This window comes from Aspergillus fijiensis (genome assembly GCF_003184825.1).
Source record: "Aspergillus fijiensis CBS 313.89 unplaced genomic scaffold BO72scaffold_127, whole genome shotgun sequence".
NCBI classification, from domain to species: Eukaryota; Fungi; Ascomycota; class Eurotiomycetes; order Eurotiales; family Aspergillaceae; genus Aspergillus; species Aspergillus fijiensis.
The window spans coordinates 1-17,337 of record NW_024469103.1 but is presented as its reverse complement, the minus strand read 5'-3'; the positions used below and the strand labels follow the sequence as shown (position 1 = coordinate 17,337).

At 55.8% G+C, this 17,337-nt stretch overlaps 8 protein-coding genes across 8 annotated transcripts; 3 read left to right on the top strand and 5 right to left on the bottom strand.

Annotated features, from left to right (window-relative positions):
- Positions 1-144: 144 nt before the first annotated feature.
- On the bottom strand, positions 145-1,757 carry BO72DRAFT_418237 (fructosyl amine: oxygen oxidoreductase). Its single transcript, XM_040942625.1, has 2 exons — positions 584-1,757; positions 145-515 (listed from the first exon to the last, which is right to left on the bottom strand). The coding sequence occupies exons 1-2, from the start codon at positions 1,690-1,692 to the stop codon at positions 323-325; spliced, it is 1,302 nt and encodes a 433-aa protein (XP_040794914.1). The 5' UTR covers positions 1,693-1,757; the 3' UTR covers positions 145-322.
- A 697-nt stretch (positions 1,758-2,454) lies between these two features.
- Positions 2,455-4,527, bottom strand: BO72DRAFT_533130 (uncharacterized protein). The gene is made up of 2 exons (XM_040950482.1): positions 4,196-4,527; positions 2,455-4,126 (listed from the first exon to the last, which is right to left on the bottom strand). The coding sequence occupies exons 1-2, from the start codon at positions 4,500-4,502 to the stop codon at positions 2,577-2,579; spliced, it is 1,857 nt and encodes a 618-aa protein (XP_040794913.1). The 5' UTR covers positions 4,503-4,527; the 3' UTR covers positions 2,455-2,576.
- Positions 4,528-6,432: 1,905 nt separating this feature from the next.
- Positions 6,433-7,482, top strand: BO72DRAFT_454140 (uncharacterized protein; the record flags this gene model as incomplete). The annotated part of the gene is made up of 2 exons (XM_040946159.1): positions 6,433-7,197; positions 7,268-7,482. The coding sequence occupies exons 1-2, from the start codon at positions 6,486-6,488 to the stop codon at positions 7,477-7,479; spliced, it is 924 nt and encodes a 307-aa protein (XP_040794912.1). The 5' UTR covers positions 6,433-6,485.
- On the bottom strand, positions 7,440-10,384 carry BO72DRAFT_40077 (VIT and vWA domain-containing protein). Its single transcript, XM_040942159.1, has one exon. It carries the CDS (start codon positions 10,225-10,227, stop codon positions 7,564-7,566), a length of 2,664 nt encoding a protein of 887 aa, XP_040794911.1. The 5' UTR covers positions 10,228-10,384; the 3' UTR covers positions 7,440-7,563.
- BO72DRAFT_40043 (Zn(II)2Cys6 transcription factor) lies at positions 10,385-12,144 on the bottom strand. Its single transcript, XM_040942152.1, has 2 exons — positions 12,040-12,144; positions 10,385-11,971 (listed from the first exon to the last, which is right to left on the bottom strand). The coding sequence occupies exons 1-2, from the start codon at positions 12,086-12,088 to the stop codon at positions 10,542-10,544; spliced, it is 1,479 nt and encodes a 492-aa protein (XP_040794910.1). The 5' UTR covers positions 12,089-12,144; the 3' UTR covers positions 10,385-10,541.
- A 237-nt stretch (positions 12,145-12,381) lies between these two features.
- BO72DRAFT_454136 (histidine phosphatase family protein) lies at positions 12,382-13,422 on the bottom strand. The gene is made up of 3 exons (XM_040946158.1): positions 13,271-13,422; positions 12,868-13,212; positions 12,382-12,784 (listed from the first exon to the last, which is right to left on the bottom strand). Exons 1-3 carry the CDS (start codon positions 13,304-13,306, stop codon positions 12,389-12,391), a joined length of 777 nt encoding a protein of 258 aa, XP_040794909.1. The 5' UTR covers positions 13,307-13,422; the 3' UTR covers positions 12,382-12,388.
- A 333-nt stretch (positions 13,423-13,755) lies between these two features.
- BO72DRAFT_393304 (uncharacterized protein) lies at positions 13,756-15,051 on the top strand (the record flags this gene model as incomplete). Its single annotated transcript, XM_040941935.1, has 1 exon — positions 13,756-15,051. One exon carries the CDS (start codon positions 13,756-13,758, stop codon positions 15,049-15,051), a length of 1,296 nt encoding a protein of 431 aa, XP_040794908.1.
- Positions 15,052-15,245: 194 nt separating this feature from the next.
- On the top strand, positions 15,246-17,337 carry BO72DRAFT_443099 (acid phosphatase). The gene is made up of 2 exons (XM_040943545.1): positions 15,246-15,814; positions 15,873-17,337. The coding sequence occupies exons 1-2, from the start codon at positions 15,682-15,684 to the stop codon at positions 17,240-17,242; spliced, it is 1,503 nt and encodes a 500-aa protein (XP_040794907.1). The 5' UTR covers positions 15,246-15,681; the 3' UTR covers positions 17,243-17,337.

Here is a 17,337-nt window from a genome sequence, read left to right as displayed (position 1 = left end):
CACGTGATCGCGTCTCCGGACTGCCGTCGGGGGTCCGGAGACCCTCTCCCAGGGTGATTCTCGCCAAGATAAAATGACAAATCAGTAATAGTTGACTAACTAGCTACTATAGACTGGCAGGGATGCAGTCTGGAGAACGTGGGGCGTAAACTGTGGTATGCATCGTTCCGGGGGGGGGGGGCTGCTATTCCCCACCCTAGCACTGAGGAACTGCTCTTGTGACCGGGCGGAAATACATGTTCGCACTTTAGAAGCCTCGGTTCACAGACGCAGGAGATATTTGACATACGTGCTCAACTTACAACAAAAGACAAGACATCCCCTACAGTTTCGCCCTCTCCTGGGGATTCAATTCACGACGAACAGGTCCGCCTCGACTGCCGTCTCCCAAGAAGACATCATCACGTGTGGCGTAATCGGTTCGAAATCTCCATTTCTGCGCCAGATCCTTCGGCAACCCCTTCCTCAACGCCAGCGACAGGTACTCGCCCAGGACGGGGAGGAACTTGAATCCACTAGTGGAGATGGTCAGCCTAAACCTAATTCCCCAATGATGTTCGTGCTTGAATAGCCCTGAACTTACTGTCCACTGCCCGCTCCCCCAATAAACAGATTCTTGTAGTCGGGGTGGTAGTCCATGATGAAGTCCCCGGTGGGCGTATCGGTGTACCAACACAGGGCCAGCTTCTCGAAGGGTCGATCGGCCAGCTCGGGGAGAATCTCGCGCAATCCGTCGCGCAACCGGACCTCCCCATCAGCGGGCACGAAGTTGCGGCGCTCGCGGGGCGGAATCAGGGGGGGCGCCGAGACATTCGCCTGGTTGGAAAGGACTTCCTCCTGGCCCGGCGTGCGGGTGTAGCCCCATCCGTGGACGGCGAATTTGAGGATGCCCGTCTCCTCATGAGGGGGGAAATTGAACCAACCCGTGGAGAAGTTGGCATACATGGGGAGGTCCTTGTACTTGGCCAGTTCCTCCGGGGTCAGGCGCAGATAGGCGACGACCTGTCCGGTGGTCAGGGTGGAATTATACATGGGGACCAGGCTCGAGGCCCAGGCCCCGGCCGTGAGGAGGAAGCAGTCGCCCTCGATGGGACTGCCGACCAGCGTCCGCACGGCCTTGATCTCGTGAGCGGCATCGGTCTCCAGGCCGACCACCGTGCCTCTGCGACCGCACACAAATGAGACTCCCAGCTCGAGACAGTCGTCCCGAATCTGCGTGATGGCCTTGTTGGCATCGGCCCAGCCGGCCTGGGTGTTGAGATAGCCATTGAACGGGGGAGCGGCCAACGCGCCACTGAGGACGGGGTGGATCTGCTTGATGGCGTGGACATCGTCGAGCCGGGTGAAGGGCAACTGCCGGCGGGTTAGGGCTGCGGTGGTGCTGGCAATCCAGGCCTGGCCGTGGGCACTGGTGTTGCCCGTCAGGATGAAGGGGGCGGGATAGAAGATGCCCTGGTACCGGGGCTTGGTCCACTCCAGATAGGCCTCATGGGAGATGCGCAGATAGTCATCGTCCGCATAGTCGAAGCGGATCATGCGTGAGATGTCGGAGCTGGAGCCATCGGCCACGGGGGGCAGCGAGCGATCCAGCACCAGCACCTGGCGATATCCCTCCAACGCCAGTTGACGGGCGGCCGCCAGACCAAACACGCCCGCCCCTACGATGACAATGCGACTGTCTTTGTTGTTCATGGTGGTGATGATGGTGGTGCAAGATTGGGGAGGAGAATTACCAGACGTTATCTCATTGATGTCAGACTTTTTTTTTTTGATTTTTCATTTTTCCCTCCCCCACATTCTGAGGGGAATTCCCCCATGGTTCCCTCCCGACTGGTTCTGATTCCCCCATCGGCTGTTGTGTTGCCCCGTTGCCCCACCCGCTTTTGCCGACCGACCGATCGATCCGCCTCCATAAGAACGGGAGGACTGCATCGATATCTACCAATATTCAAATTCGATGGAACGGAGTATATAGTGAATATAGTAAGTAAAATACCTAGTACTTCAATGTCGCCAGGGTCGTGGCCCCCATCAAATTGGCTTAGTGCAGCGTTCAACACTTTCGTGGCCTCGTCAGCAGTGAGCACTTCTCCCGACGAGGGGCCGGGTCCGATGTCGGATTGAAGTGGGAATTGTGAAGTGATGGAAGGATGTAGTGGTCAGGTGAGGTAGTCCGCCAGTTGCCCTAACAATAGGGAATAAACATGAATAAAATCTACAGTGTATCATGGGTACATTCTGATGCATTCTTTTGTGAATGCAAGTTGTACGGAGCGGGGTGTCGCGTGCTAACTTATGCTTCAACTTGCATCAATCTGTGCTTAGGTAGTATACATAACTTAACTTACATTTGAGAGAACTTGTGCAATTGTTACTGGACTCGACCGACACGTCTGCCAAAGGCCCACTGGCAAAGAGTTCTTCAACATCGGCTTGAGTAGCTTGGACTTTGTGGCAATTGATACTACCGTGTTAAGAGGCAAAATGAGATTCAGCTATGGAACCAGCGCATGCCCCTCCATGACTACCTGATTCATGCTAGCAGCGGATTATGTGGGGTTGAATGGTACCATGTCCTAGTACGAGCAACTGCCCTCCTGCTCCTCCGACCAGGGCTGTTGCCACTGAGGCACACTTCCTTCTTCCCAGCCCCCAGTCGGCCAAGATTTGACGGAGGAGGTCTTGGAGTGACCCTGAGTGGCGAGAGTGGTCCGTTGACCGGCGGCGGTAGCCCAGCTGGGAGGCTGGCTAGTGAAACTGGAAGAGGCCACCTTGGCCTCTGTGGCGACAGGAGCAACGGAACTGACCACGGCCGTGTGAGCAACGCTGGTCTCTGCAGCTGCAGCTGCAGCTGCGGTGGTCTCCACAAAGACAGCAGCCGCACTGGAAGTAGCAGCAGCCGCGGCTTGAGTAGTAGAGACACTGGCAACCGTGCTAGAAGCAGCAACAGCACTCGACGAGCTGCTGGAGCTGGAGCTGGAGCTGCCGCTAGGAGACATGCAGGCAAAGCTGATCTGCTTGGTGAACTTGGAAGAGTCGGCCTCATACACCACCACAGACAGATCCCAGTCCATGCTCACATACGGCCAGCAAATGCGACCGTCGGACATGGTCACCATGTCACCCGCAATGTAGACATCGGTGCTGGAGAAAGCATCCCCCACTTTCTGCCCACTCGCATCCACCTGCTGGAAGTAGGTGCCGGCGAATTTGCCCTGGCAGCCCATGGCAATGTAGTCACAGCTCGGATCGGAAATTTCCTCCCAGGTGATCAGGGCCGAGCTGTTCCCGAAAGTGGCGGTATGGGCGTTGGAGCAGTCGTTGGAGCCCGAGGTGACCCAGGTCACTTGGCTGTCCCCATCCTCGGCGCCCACAGTTGAGGTCGCCTGGGCGCCCACCTTGGTGTACTTGTCAGAGAAGAGCGCCAAGGCGACGTTGCGGGGGTTGGTGCGGTTGTTGACGTGGGTGTATCCATCGCCCATCCAGCTGTTCTCCGTCACATCGATCGCACCCCGCGACACCCAGGTGAAGATGTAGCGGCTGCTGTCGGCAAAGCGCGCCAGGCCGCTGTAGCTGCCGGACATCCCGCCCATGGGCTCGCCCGAGGCCCCGTTGGTGGTGTTTTCGTTGGAGATCTTGACCCCGTTGTTGGTCATGCCCTGAGTCTGGGTGTTCAGCCAGATGGCACCCTGGTCCTCCGCACAGATACTGGCGAAGGGAGGCTCGTCGGCCGCCTCAAAGGCAATGCCGGTGTTGTGACTGCAGCCCCAGGCGCTGGAGGCCCCACTGATGTCCAACAAAGTTCCGTTGGTGGCCACGTACTCGATGCTGTCGCCGTAGTGGCCCTCGGCCCAGCCGGAGTAGTCACTGACCACAAAGTAGGCCCCGTACATCCCCGCCTCTTCCGAGTAGACCAGGTCGCCGTTCATATCCACCGCCTCGGCCAGACCATCGGAGGCGTGCACGTCGGGGCCACCGAGCCAGGTCTTCCAGGTCTGCTTGCCATTCGTGTAACGGTGCAAGACCGGGACGGGGGTGTCGCTGGGAGGCGCATTGGTGGTGCCAGAGGGCATCACCTCGTTGGTCAACAGAGCGAAGCCGTCATCGTGGGCAACGAGGCCACCGGCTACCGTGCGTATTAGCTTGCTTGTATTTTATGTATATCCGCCAGACCCCAGGCTCCAGATTGGCTTACCTTCCTTACCACCACTGACCGTCACGGAAGTGCCCGTGGCCTTGAAAGTGGTAGGGTCCAGCTCGGTGACATGGACGTCGGTTCCGCTCGAATCGAGGTAGGCCAAATAGGCCGTCTTGCCGTTGGGAGAAACCGCAAAAGGAGTCCGACGGTGATGCGCCAAGCTAGTCCAGTAGGCGGCTTCGATCGGGTTGAAGGAGTTGTCGAGTGCCAGCACATCGACGTGAGTCTCGAGGTTGGATGCGGTCAAGCCGGCAGAGGCGCCCAGCGCCGCAGAAAGCAAAGAAAGAGTGAAAAGCCCACGCATGATGGAGGGCGGTAGTTGGTGAAGCTGCTGTCTGCAAAGGGAAGGGACAGCGGTCTCACCCTGTGGGATCCTAGGCTAGATATACTTGCGGGCAACTGTGCTATCCCTGAACCCACCCCCAGCCGGGTGACCCTGGAGGGGTGCAATGCCGAGTGTGGTGTCAGGGTCTGTCGGAGATTGGCATTGATGGCTCAGGGTGGTTGATGCCTGATATTCTGGTCGTTCATTGGCTCTGGTGGAGTAAATTGACTTGGGTGGAGTCTTGGTTGAGACCTTAAATGGGTATCAATGGGTCTAAATGGGTATAAGAGGGGGAAATGAGGTTTCATGTTAATTCTGCAGCCCGGCCTCGGCCCAGCCCTAAACCAAGACATACTCTCTAACACACCATCCTGTGTGATGGGGAATCAGTCATTCGAACTAGGATAGGTGGTCCCTCGAATCTGCTTCAACAGGCCCCTAGTCTAAATGATTTAGGAGTGCTCATGGGGACTCTCCTGAAGCTGTCACGCAGGACACTCAAGCGCCGTGTGGCCGCGATGAAACACCCGCCGACTACAACTGAGACACGGCGATTCATGGCATTTCTCGGCGCCTCTGCTTTTGTTTTTCTTCTTTCTTTTTCCTTTTTCCCCTCTTTTCTCTTTTATCCCCTTCATTCCTTGTCGTCCTGCTCGCCCGCTATACACTGGCTTGGTCAGATTGAATTCAGAGCTTAAGGTTAAGGTTGCTGCGGATCGGCATGAGATCAGCAAGACGTGGCAACTTACCCATACTTCCTGGGCGTACTGTACCATATGTACCGTAGTACTACCCTCATTTCTGATGTGACACTTGAACCTCAACCCAATGGCAGAACAGTCAATACCACCCGCTGCTCTTACTGGGACACTAGCCATGAGGAGAGCATTGAACACGGGGACAGCCCGATCTTTGCAGGCATGTGTGCCTTTGTGCCTTTGTGCCTGATCAGGCCGCAGCATGCTCGGCGTTGTTGATGCCTGAGGCGACAATGGTTCTCGGGAAGATCCGACTTGGCAATGGCGATCGGTGTAACCAGCGAAACGCATCGAAACCATCAATCTCGATTCACTTCCATCCTCAAAACTGTGAGTATGTTTGGGATAAAATTCATGATCAAAAGCCCATTGAGGCAGTGGAAGTGACCGGACTGGTTCCTAAGAAGGTTCTGCAAAGTTCCCCTCCGCTTCGCCTCCCACCAACGGCCAACCTCGGTCGTGCTCCACCCGGAAAAAGTCACTCCAGGCGAGGATGACGCGGCAGGCAACAAAGTTTTATCCTCTCGACGAAAGTCGACAAAGGCTCGGCCACATGGCCCCGAGTCAGTCAGGTCAGGCACGAGTACTAGAGTACTAGAGTACTAGACTAGGCTGGCCAAGCTTTTTCCGACTGCTTCCGACGACGTCACTCCCTCCATTTTTTCCATTATATCCCGTCGATGCCCACCTTGGCAAAAGTATCTTGACGCGACACATACCATGCTCACAATGAGGCGCTTGTTTCTGCCCGTGCTGCAGGCGTTCACGCTCCTGGTCAGCGCCAAATCGATCACTTCCAACCGAACCACGGTTAGCAGCACCTCATCGGCCTCGACTGGCTCGGACATTCTCGTGGTGGTTACCTCGGCCTCGGCGGTGGTGCCCACTGGCAGTTATCTCAGCTACACCACCACTATCACACTGGCCCAGAATGGATCGCTGTCGACGACTGCAGTTGCCAGTACGGTGACCAACTCCACGATCAGCAATGGCACCGCGACAGCAACAGGCACGACTAGTACGACCGACACAGCAGTTCAGCTCAGCGGCACGCGGGTCATGACCAGCAGCAGCAGCAGCACCGCCACGGTCACCACGGCTGCCAACTCACAGCCCTGCAATGGATACGCCGAATTCTGCGAAAGGAAATACTCCAATATCACGATGGTGACCGCTCACAACAGTCCCTTTGTGAAGAAAAACAATGTCGCCGCCAATCAGGCATACCCGGTCCGCACTCAGCTCGAGGACGGCGTACGCATGGGTCAGTTCCTCGATCCTCGTTGCACACCACGCCTTCGCTCACTGTCAGGCAGTCTCCTTTGAAGCACATTACTATCAGGATGACATCTACCTTTGTCATACCTCGTGCGAATTGCTGAACATGGGCACCCTGGAGAGCTACCTCACCAACGTCACCGACTGGGTCAAAGAGAATCCCTATGACGTGGTGACGGTGTTGATTGTCAACTCCGACTACGTGGATCCCTCCAACTTCACGGCTCCCATCCAGAATTCCGGCTTGATCGACTACGTTTACGAGCCGTGGAAAATCCCGATGAATGTCAGCGACTGGCCGACCCTGTCCGAAATGATTCTGGCCGAGAAGCGCGTGGTCGTGTTCATGGACTATCAGGCCGATCAGAGCTCGATCCCCTACATCCTCGACGAGTTCAGCCAGATGTGGGAGACCCCCTTTTCTCCTCTCAACGCTTCATTCCCTTGCACGGTGCAGCGACCACCGGGGATCACCGCGGCGGAGGCCGAGGAGCGGATGTACATGATCAACCACAACCTCGACATTGAAGTGATGCTGGAGGGAATTGAGATTCTGATCCCAGATACCGCGCAGCTGAACACCACCAATGCTGTATCTGGGTTCGGCAGTCTGGGGCTCATGGCCAACAATTGCCGGGGTAAGTTTGGGACTCGAATCATCCTGCGGTGCACTCATGATAACACTGACCTGGATATGTATTGTGGCAGCCACATGGGATCGTCCCCCCAACTTTCTCCTAGTCGATTACTACAATGATGGCAACTTTCCTGGATCGGTCTTCGAGGTTGCAGCCCAGATGAACAATGTCACGTATAATGGCAAGTGCTGTGGAGCTACGAGTGCGGCTGCGCACCGGGTCAGGGCTGCAGGTGTAGGGATTTTAGTGCTGATGTTCTGGGCCGGAGTGGCCTTTGTATGAGATTTGCTACAATAATCAACTTGGTTAACTTTTGAACACGAGAGAGATTAAAATTAGTAGCTGATCCGCTTACACCTTCCCCGTTCATCCTTCAGTATCCTTGTCAGAAACGAGGGAATGAATGTGCTGCCGGCAACGTCCGACTAAACCCCAACCTCTCTCCCCCATGGCTCGAGTTCGCTCATCCAGCCACCGTTCTGCCTTGGTACACACTAACTCCCAGATATATCTCAAATCTTGACATCGTCCCTGCAGGTATTCAATGGCTAGAACTGTGGCAAGAAGCGAACCGTCGTCACAGTTTAGAAACGTTTGACTCGGCTGAATGCCGGCCTGCTGCCACCAACGCATAAGCTGCCTACGCATCATCGATTCGTCCAGCTCCAATACCTCGAAAAGCTCTGGTGACCATTGCCAGCTTCCGTCAAAGATCTGCAAGTCAATGACGCAATATATCCGTCGACTTGATGGGCTGGGGACAGTCGCAGATTGGGGCACTGGCACGAGGGGACTGCCACCGCCTCGTAGGGTGGGTATCTCGCCACCTCTCGCACCTGCTGGCCCACCCCCTCTTGTGCCACCTCGTACACCACCTCTGGCACCACCCCTCAGAATCCTCGGTGAACCACCTCTCCAAGCTCTCGACATAGCATAACACTTCCTCGGGGAACCAGGCAAGACATGTCCCATCAAAGAGACTGGACCCGTGTCCGGTTGGTGTGGGAGAATCACCACGGCAGTTGAACCAGATGACGAGCATTCTCCTGACAGAAGAGCATTTTCATCGACTGCCACGAACGACGTGTGGTGGCCAGAGAGCTGGTACTGGAGACCCAGACGTTTACATTCCTGAATAGCTAGCCTTGACTGGGTCACAGAATTGTAGAGCTGATCATGCTTGTCCTTGGCACGGGCTACCCATCCGCCAGACTCTTCCAGGTCGGTGATTATCTTGCGGGCTGCAAGCTGGTGAATGGTCTCGCCACAACCCACGTCTTCCACGGCAATGTCAAGTGTCAGTGGGCCATGTTTGGAGGAAGCACGAATAGTCAGCGAGCGTGGAGCTCGAGCCGATGTGAGAAGAAGGTAGACCGTGGTGCGAATGAACGGATAGAGGGTTGGCAGGTGCTGTGGAGCTTGAATGATACTCGGAGGCTGCACAACTGGAGGCTCGCTCGATGTGATAGCAGTGTCAAATCCCCTCATTTCGGGGTCGAAGAGCAGGATAGGTCTCCGAGGGGAAGGTTCTGGGGTGGTGGTGGTGGTGTCTGGCTCCTGCACTAGCTCCTGCTCTTCATGATCAACCACCTCGAAACCGTCATTCGGCTCGTCGTCGTTGACAGTCAGCGAATAATCATGAATGTGTGGACTCAGAGCCCCTTTGAGCATACGCACAACGGTGCAGTCCAGCTCCTCATGAAGCGTAACCGACTGGGCAATCCCATCACCAGCACGTGCAATACCGTTCACAAGGGCATGAGAAGCAGAGGAACCGATGCCCAAAGCAAAGAAGCGAGCTGTTTGGTTAGCAGCAGTAGCACGGATGAAGTCGAATAGCTCTTGCTGTTGGTGAATTTGTCCATCGGTGAGAATCAGAACCTCCAGTTCCCGTCCCTTCAGACGACGCTTCACAACTGCTTGTACAGCAGCCGTCATCTCCGTGCATCCCATGTCCGCATCCAGGCAATCCACCAGGGTCAATGCTTTCTGCAGACCGGGGCCATCGTAGGCCCGACTGCGAGCCCAGAGAAACTGGTGCTGGGTCCCGAAAGAGCAGATGTTGAGATAGGTGCCCACGGGCACCGACTTCAGAAAGACCCGGAGAGCAGACTTTAAGGTTGAGATCTTGTCCCGCATACTGCCACTACGGTCAATCAGGAAAACCACTTCCGGGTCGGACGCAGGGATGTGAAACCGGGGTACAAGGGTAGCCATGATGGCACGCTGGTTGGGGGCGGTAGGATGACATTCGATCAAAGCGCGAGGAACATCTGTCTTATCGGCTTTGATCACCAGGACAAAGTCTCGCTCCAATATATGGCTTTCACTGGCGACATGCAGCGTTGCGAAGGCACAGCTCTTTGCGAATTCGGTACATTCATCGGGGGTGGATGAAGTCCGGCCCAGTCTGACACGGATGGGATGGCTGGGTGACTGAACCATCCGAATTGCACTTTCATTCTCCATGACAACGTCTACAACTATTTCGAGGCCTTTCTTGTCTGTTGGGTTGATCAGAGTAGACACGACCTGATCCACCCTATACCCATAGCGAGGTGCAATGCCATTTGGCAAGGTGTATCGAATGCCCTCGGTTTGCGCGTCGGTCTTCAGCTCCCCCACAGCAGTGATGCTCACTGTGATGGTCTGCCGAGGAGGGACATTGCCCAGCCACAGTAGAAAGATGTCCGAGTCTTGACTGGACTGGTCAAGCACCCCAGCCGAGGCGCCACGCAAGACGGCTGTGTGGTAGTCTTGGCTGGCTTGCTCTTTGGTCTTGACCTCGCTGCGCATGACTCGATCGCCCACCTGGCATCGAAATCCGACGACACTAACCCCGTCGAAGAGTGGGAACCGATAGCAGACCTCGTGAAGCAGCCTAGGTCCCGAGTTTTTGAATGTTTGGGTCAGAGTTGTGCGCGAGCTGGTGCCTCGTAGGAATGCGTGGGCTTGAAGGCCAACCTGTGGGATATACCCCCAGGCGTAAGTATCGCGCTCAAAATAGCAACAACCGCAGATTTTATTCATTGCGCTATAGTGTATCCAAGCAGCTGAGCTGTTGACGAAGCTTGTGCTGGATTAACTAGTTTGGTATTATGGACGTGGTTCGCGTGGGCGTCTTCCGTTTATGTATAAATATTGCCTGATAGGGGGAGTTACTGACTCATTCAGAGGCCACATCTGTCCCCTTGGTTTGCGGGTGATGGTAAACATCACAGGACTCGCATTCCATGGTAAATGCTTTGCTACCCAAGGTAGCTGACACCGGAACACGCCTCCGATCACGGTCATTGTGTCGTGTCCAGCGGGCTGAGTGACTCATGCACAAAACCTTACTAGCCTCAGATGATCAGAAAACAACAATCCGCCGCTCTGGACCGGGCGAATTGAATCCAGGTCACATCGGGACTCAACTTTGTTTCCCAGTATGTCTTCAAGAAGGCCAGCACGCGGTCGCGGTCCAGCCGGCCACTGATCTGCATCACGGCCAGCATCGCACGTTCCACCGTCGCCTGTTTGGCAGGACATTCTCTGCACTCCGTGCCAGCGATGAAAAGTGGCCAGACCAGATCCTGGGCAAACGACGCGCTGTGTTTCAGACAAGAAACGTGGTCCAGCACTGCGTCACGCGATAGGAAAATGCACGGTTCTTCGGCGGAACTATCCCCTAGGACCCGGTGACTATATATCAAGCACGCATGGTAGTACATGGAGGAGAGATGGTCGAAATCTCGCTGTGCGTCAGCCGACCGAAATTGGATACGCTGGCTGAGCAGCAAGGTCCTGGATTTCGCCGCATCGATCTCGTCCATGATACCCTCCAGTGTGGGCAGGATAGCGTCGGGGTTGCCAGCGTGCTTCTCCCGCTCAGCACGAGTGACCGTCTGCATGACTTGAACAAAGTCGCTGAATACGGTTAACGTATCGTGGGTTTGAATTGTTTTCGAGGTTTCCTCCAAAGAGTCGAAAGTCGTCAGCCCCATGAACACTGAAGAATAGTAATACTCATAGAGCAGAAAGACATCCACTTGGTCTTCCACATTGCGACGAGCGACGGCCTGGGACATCCATTGGATGACCGCGCGCGCCCCTTGAATGTGTACTCGCCAACGCGCATCTTCTGCCGTCAGCAGCTCCACGTTGTACAGAAGCAGAATTGCGGCGAGAATACATCGTACTTGATGGGTATGCCCGGGCGACCCCGAGCCTTCTCGTGGCAGCATGTCCAGCTGCTGTCCGAGCAGCGACAGGGTCTTGCTTTTATAGTCCAACGAAGCAGCCCGCAGGCGGCGCAGGCGGTGCCCGGCCTCATAGCGAAGGATCAAGTCTTCCGAGGCCATTGCGAGAATAGAGTAGAGGACCACCGGAGACGAATGCGTCAATTGCATGACGAGGTTTCGCCAGGGGTTGTCGGGCCCATCCACCCATGCAAGCCTTGTCGCAACATGCTGGTCAAAATGAGCTAGCAAGTGGGACAAGAGGGCCTCTGCCGGACTCTCTGGTTGAATGTAGATTTCCGATCCCGTCAGCTCCGCATTCTGCAGCTGAGAGTGATGCGGAGTGCGACATTCCCTGCGCTCTTCTTCCTCGTTCTCATTCTTCTTAGGCACGGGAAGTGCCTGGCCGCTTAGTTTGCCTCGACTGGCCACCCCTTGGACCCATTTGAACACTGGCCCATAGCCTGGACAGTCATAATTACGCGAGATGCATTTCCGGCACTTGGGCAAACTCCGGTCACATTGGATCCGTCGCGACTTGCACCTGGAACAGTCTGGAGGTCCGCCCTTTTGTGGTTAGTGTGGCTGTAGGGGAAGATGCCAGCTGCGGGAGACGACTGACCTTTGTCGGACGCAGTGCTTGGGGGTAAATGACTAAAGACGCCTAGCATCAGGCGGGATGCAGGAGATGGAATTCGATCAATCTGAGGGATATCTAGCTAGTTAGTCGGTCGGCTGTAAAATGCCAGGTTGACGTCAAGGTTGGACGCTCAAATTTTTGCTGGGTCATGTGATCCACACGTGATCGGGCGGGGTTATTGTATATTCTGTCTATTTTGTATATCTCGTGGTCCCAGCAACAATACTCCACTCGGCGAATAAGAGGTGATAAATGTGGTGAATGCTATCAATGTCATAAGTTAAAGATAGCTAACCAAAACTTCTGACAAGGTCCAGTGCATGAGCATTGCCTATCCCACTACCGCCGTCTGGGTGATCCCGTTCAACAAGTAGCCCTGTTCCTCCCACCCTTGCAGCGCCATCCCATACAATCGACTTTGTTCATCTCGTGAAGATGCCCCGTGAGTCTTGCCACGGCGGACCCGCGAGCTGTCACACTCCACCAGCGAGATTTCGTCATCCTCCGGAGCGGCGGTCATCTCATACGTGCGATACTCGGTGTTGGCCCAGCCCGTCCCTTCGTACACACAACTGTCTTCCCAATCCTCGGTCAGGAAGTGTAAGAAGGCCCCATGGGTGACTACCACCACCTCCTTTTCTGGCCTTTCTGGCCTCTCATAGAGCCACCGCCGGGCGGCACGAGCCCGCTCCTGAATCGCTTCTCTGGTGGGCTTGTATCGTCCGTCCTAGACATGATAGGCATCCCAAAGTCAGCCCCAACGGGTCTCTCTGGCACCCAGCGGGTGTACTGTACTGCTGTTCTACTCACCTTGCTCGTCCACCCGTCCTCCACATGGGTCCAGTCTATGTGAACGCCTAACTCCTCCGTTTTCGCTTGAAGTGCGGTCACTTCACTTCCAATATCGCAGGGGAAGCTGCTGATCTCCTGGAGATCCGGCAGTGCCACCAACCTGGAGTCCGGGAGACGATCAAACAGTGGTTGGAAGCTCTCCACTGCAGTCGCGATGGCACGATGCATGGGCGACGATACGACAAGTTCAACGCTGGGATGCGAGGGAAAATGCTCTCTGAGCTTGGAGCACTGCTCCCTGCCCTTCTCGGTCAGAGGCGGGTCCTCGAGAGACCAGTAGACCATGCCGAGATTATGCAAGCCCTAGAGTTGATTGTCGGTCAAGTCAGGAATGGGGGAAGCCGATGGCCATGAATCGCACCTCTGCGTGGCGGACCAAATGGAGTCTGGGAGCCATGGCCAAGTGTGGAAACCCCTGATGGTGGAATTGCCTTCCAAATCGAGCTGTAAAGATAGACGAACCGACCCGTGACAGAGAGCAGGCTGGCGGATCTGGGGGAATGGAGAGGGAGACTCAACGAGAACTGAGTTCCAAGGGAAGAGCAGGGCAGGGCAGGGCAATGCTTCTGTTATGGAGAGGGGAAGGGGCGCTGGCGGCCTGAAGAAGCGGGCGACATTCAGGCATCTACGGTGGAGCTGCAAACGATGCAAAAGCTTATTTTTACAGCTTGGCTGCCCTTTCGGGCTTAGTCTGGCTGCCACCCACTATAACCCTGGACGTGGGAGTTGTACGTCGATGGCATCAATATCTTACTTATGGGACCATTGGACCATTGGACCATTGTTGCTTCAAATTCTTCTCAAGCACTCCTTTCACTGTCAATCTCTTCCATCACCAACATCTATATGTCGACCGAAATGGCCGGACCACGTCTCCGCTTAGACACTCCCACTTCGCATGTTATTTTCATCCACCCGGATCGGGGATTATATACTTTGCCTCTATCTGGCTCGCTCTGGATCTCACCGGATTCTGTCACGACGGACACCCAAACCCCTTCAGAGATCACTATCAGTCTTCTACGAGTAGTGGAAATTGAAGCCAAGGAGTCAGCTCGCAGAATCACCGGGGGTCACCGGCGATATTCTCTCCCATTTAAGCGGCGGATGATATCACCAAGAACCGCTCAGACGACAGCTCAGACATACTGCGAGACCGTGCTCAAGTGTAACCTCTGGTTTTCGCCGGATTTGCTCGCCACGTCTCAGAGCGCAAGAACAGATTCTAGTCTCAAGTGTCTCCAGTTTCCCTTTTGTGTACCAGTGCCGGATAACCTTCCTGCTACGACGATCACAGACCTGGGAACCATCAGCTACGCGATCCGGGCCACGATGACTCTGGCCTCCGGGAAGTCAGAAATTCTATACAGACCGCTGGGGATCTTCCATCGCCTCGTACAAAGCTCATATCTCACAGCCAGACACATTCGGATGTTTCCTCAGTCTCCTCTCACATTCGACGTGAGCATCACACAGCGGCAACCCAATCACAACACACCTAGGGCTCAGTTCTCCGTGTTACTGCTGGTCCGGAATCTCTACGCACTCGGAGACCGAGCGGGAGAAGCGAAATATGTGATAGTCAACGCAGTTAAGTGGGAAATGGGAGAAGAAGCTGTCCTCACAGAGATCTCCAACGGCGACTGGCAGACAAGCCTCAGTCCTGGTCAGAGGTCGACGCGTGCCCTAAGTCACGGAGAGGTCAAGATCCCGTTGTCAATTAGCAACCACCGACACTCAAATTCACTGAGTCGGACTGATGATCGGGCTCAGATCCAATTCGACATTACGATACCACAAGCCATCAATGCTGTGGATGACCTGGACCGAGAGTTCCATTGCCCGAGTCGTGGATGGCTTCATCCGAGTGAGGTCGCCAAGACCCCAGCCATCACCGTCGACCATCACCTCAAGATTGAAGTCATCACGGGCGAGGATATTGTCAATGACCGAACAAATCGTGTATTGGACCGAAGGACTTCGGTCAGGTCCTACGGGGCGATCTTTCCACTCCGTATCCATCAGCTAGCTAGCAGCAGTGACAAGTTGCACAGCGACCTGTTCGGCGATGAGCTCCCAGCATTTGAAGTGGCTCAATCGCTTTCGCCGCCCAGCTATGAGGCAGGGTTGTCATACACTTGAATACACTTCGCTTCCTCGACTCCTCCGCTACCAATTAAACAGTACAGCGCAGGACATTCGTGGATAATGCCTGCTTATATAAGCTATGCCACTATGCCCGGTCTTAGTACGCCGGACTATGAGGTGGGGAATGCCAGGTGGTGATGCAGCAACCCCCCTCCCAAATAGGCATTTAGTCCGTACGAATGACTCCACCGAGCTTGCTGCCTGGCAGTGCCTGCAGAATCCCGCAGACTCACCAACGTGACAGTCGGAGATGCTTGCAGAAAACGGTCTACCGTCCCCCGTGGGCAATCTATGCGGCAGAGCCGGCACGGAGGATGAAGCACGGCGAGGCCAACGCTTTCCCCACGTGCTTGGCCGATCAGGTACCCTAATCAATCCCCCATCAATGCCCTCCCAACATCATTCCCAAACAGAGGCGCGGACCGAGGCACGTTCGGCCGTAACCTTGATTCTGCATCAACGAGAATCATGCAAGCTGGAATCTGCAAGGTCCAGCATGCACTTGGGGCCACTGGCCCGAGCCACTCACGACGGCGGGATTACGCCTGCCCGCGACTATAAATTCGAGCATATGAGGGCAATCAACAGGACCACAAGCATCGGACGCAAGCGACAACCAGTACTATGATGCACCAGTCCACTTTGTTCAAGGGACTCCCCTTGTTGGCGGTTGCAGCCTTGGCCGTGGACTATCCTACTCTGCCTAATGACCTGACCACCCCGTACCAGCAGCGTCTGGCTATCATGGGGCCCACATGTGAGCGCCTCCTCTCCCAACCATAACCCGACAGTCCCTGATCAACCCCTCTGTCTAGCGGTCTCAATTGGATGGAACACCTATGAGAAGCTGAACTCGAGCTGTGTCGAATACGGAACCTCCAGCAGTGACCTGAGCCAGCAGGCCTGCTCGACCAAGTCGACGACCTACTCGACCTCGCGCACTTACTCCAATGCTGTAACTCTGACGGGCCTTACGCCGGCCACCATATACTACTACAAGATTGTGTCTGGCAATTCCACGGTGGAGCAGTTCCTCAGCCCCCGGACCCCGGGGGACAAAACCCCCTTCAATTTCGATGTCGTAATCGACCTGGGAGTGTACGGGGCTGATGGCTACACCCTCTCCAGCGACTCCTCCACGAGCAAGCGGGAGACGCCGTACGTCGAGCCCGACCTCAACCACACCACCATCGGACGATTGGCCGACACATTCGACGACTACGAGCTCGTCATTCACCCCGGCGACTTTGCCTACGCCGACGACTGGTATCTGAAGCTGAAGAACCTGCTGGACGGCAAGGACGCCTATCAAGCCATTCTGGAGCAGTTCTACGACCAGCTCGCTCCGATTGCCGCCGGCAAGCCCTACATGGTCAGTCCGGGGAACCACGAAGCCGACTGCGACGAGCTGTCGTTGCTCATCGATCTCTGCCCGGAGGGGCAACGCAACTTCACCGACTTCATGCACCGGTTTGACGAGACGATGCCGTCGGCCTTCGCCTCGTCCTCCACCAACACGACCGCGCAAACCCTGGCTGCGACCGCGCGCACGCTCTCCAACCCCCCCTTCTGGTATTCGTTCGAGTACGGCATGGTGCACTTCACCATGATCGATACCGAGACCGACTTCACCGACGCCCCGGACGGCCCGGACGGCTCTGCCGGGCTGGACGGCGGCCCCTTCGGCCAGCCCCAGCAGCAGCTGGCGTTCCTGGAAGCGGACCTGGCCAGTGTCGACCGCAGCGTGACCCCGTGGGTGATCGTGGCGGGTCACCGACCGTGGTATTCCACGGGCGGGTCGAGCAACATCTGCGACGCGTGCCAGGAGGCCTTCGAGGATCTCCTGTACAAGTACGGGGTGGATCTGGGGGTGTTCGGCCACGTGCACAACTCGCAGCGCTTCCAGCCCGTCTACAACGGCACCGCGGATGCCAATGGGCTGAATGACCCGGCGGCGCCCATGTACATCGTCGCCGGTGGAGCGGGCAATATCGAAGGCTTGAGCTCGGTCGGATCCGAGCCCTCGTACACGGCGTTTGTCTACGCCGATGACTACAGTTACAGTACCGTGCGGGTGCTGAACGAGACGCATCTGCAGGTGGACTTCATTCGATCCGAGACGGGCGCAGTTCTGGACTCAAGTGTGTTGTACAAGAGTCATACGGAGCAGTTTGTGGTGCAGTAGAGGAGGTTGAAGGGGGTTGGATGTTTCCCTGGACCTGGCATAAAAGTGGTATTTGGCATTTGGATGTAACGAATCAAAACACGCTGCTGTACAGA

Excerpts from the sequence above, each read along its gene's own strand:
- BO72DRAFT_533130 (XM_040950482.1), bottom strand. The coding sequence starts at position 4,502 with ATGCGTGGGCTTTTCACTCTTTCTTTGCTTTCTGCGGCGCTGGGCGCC. Across the intron at positions 4,127-4,195 it reads GGTCAGTGGTGGTAAGGAAG|CCGGTGGCCTCGTTGCCCAC; the intron begins GTAAGCCAATCT and ends TACGCACGGTAG.
- BO72DRAFT_40043 (XM_040942152.1), bottom strand. The coding sequence starts at position 12,088 with ATGCTAGGCGTCTTTAGTCATTTACCCCCAAGCACTGCGTCCGACAAA. Across the intron at positions 11,972-12,039 it reads AAGCACTGCGTCCGACAAAG|ACTGTTCCAGGTGCAAGTCG; the intron begins GTCAGTCGTCTC and ends GCGGACCTCCAG.
- BO72DRAFT_454136 (XM_040946158.1), bottom strand. The coding sequence starts at position 13,306 with ATGGCTCCCAGACTCCATTTGGTCCGCCACGCAGAG. Across the intron at positions 13,213-13,270 it reads ATTTGGTCCGCCACGCAGAG|GGCTTGCATAATCTCGGCAT; the intron begins GTGCGATTCATG and ends AATCAACTCTAG. Across the intron at positions 12,785-12,867 it reads AGGACGGGTGGACGAGCAAG|GACGGACGATACAAGCCCAC; the intron begins GTGAGTAGAACA and ends TATCATGTCTAG.
- BO72DRAFT_418237 (XM_040942625.1), bottom strand. The coding sequence starts at position 1,692 with ATGAACAACAAAGACAGTCGCATTGTCATCGTAGGGGCGGGCGTGTTT. Across the intron at positions 516-583 it reads GGGGGAGCGGGCAGTGGACA|TGGATTCAAGTTCCTCCCCG; the intron begins GTAAGTTCAGGG and ends CATCTCCACTAG.
- BO72DRAFT_40077 (XM_040942159.1), bottom strand. The coding sequence starts at position 10,227 with ATGAATAAAATCTGCGGTTGTTGCTATTTTGAGCGCGATACTTACGCC.
- BO72DRAFT_443099 (XM_040943545.1), top strand. The coding sequence starts at position 15,682 with ATGATGCACCAGTCCACTTTGTTCAAGGGACTCCCCTTGTTGGCGGTT. Across the intron at positions 15,815-15,872 it reads GGCTATCATGGGGCCCACAT|CGGTCTCAATTGGATGGAAC; the intron begins GTGAGCGCCTCC and ends CCCTCTGTCTAG.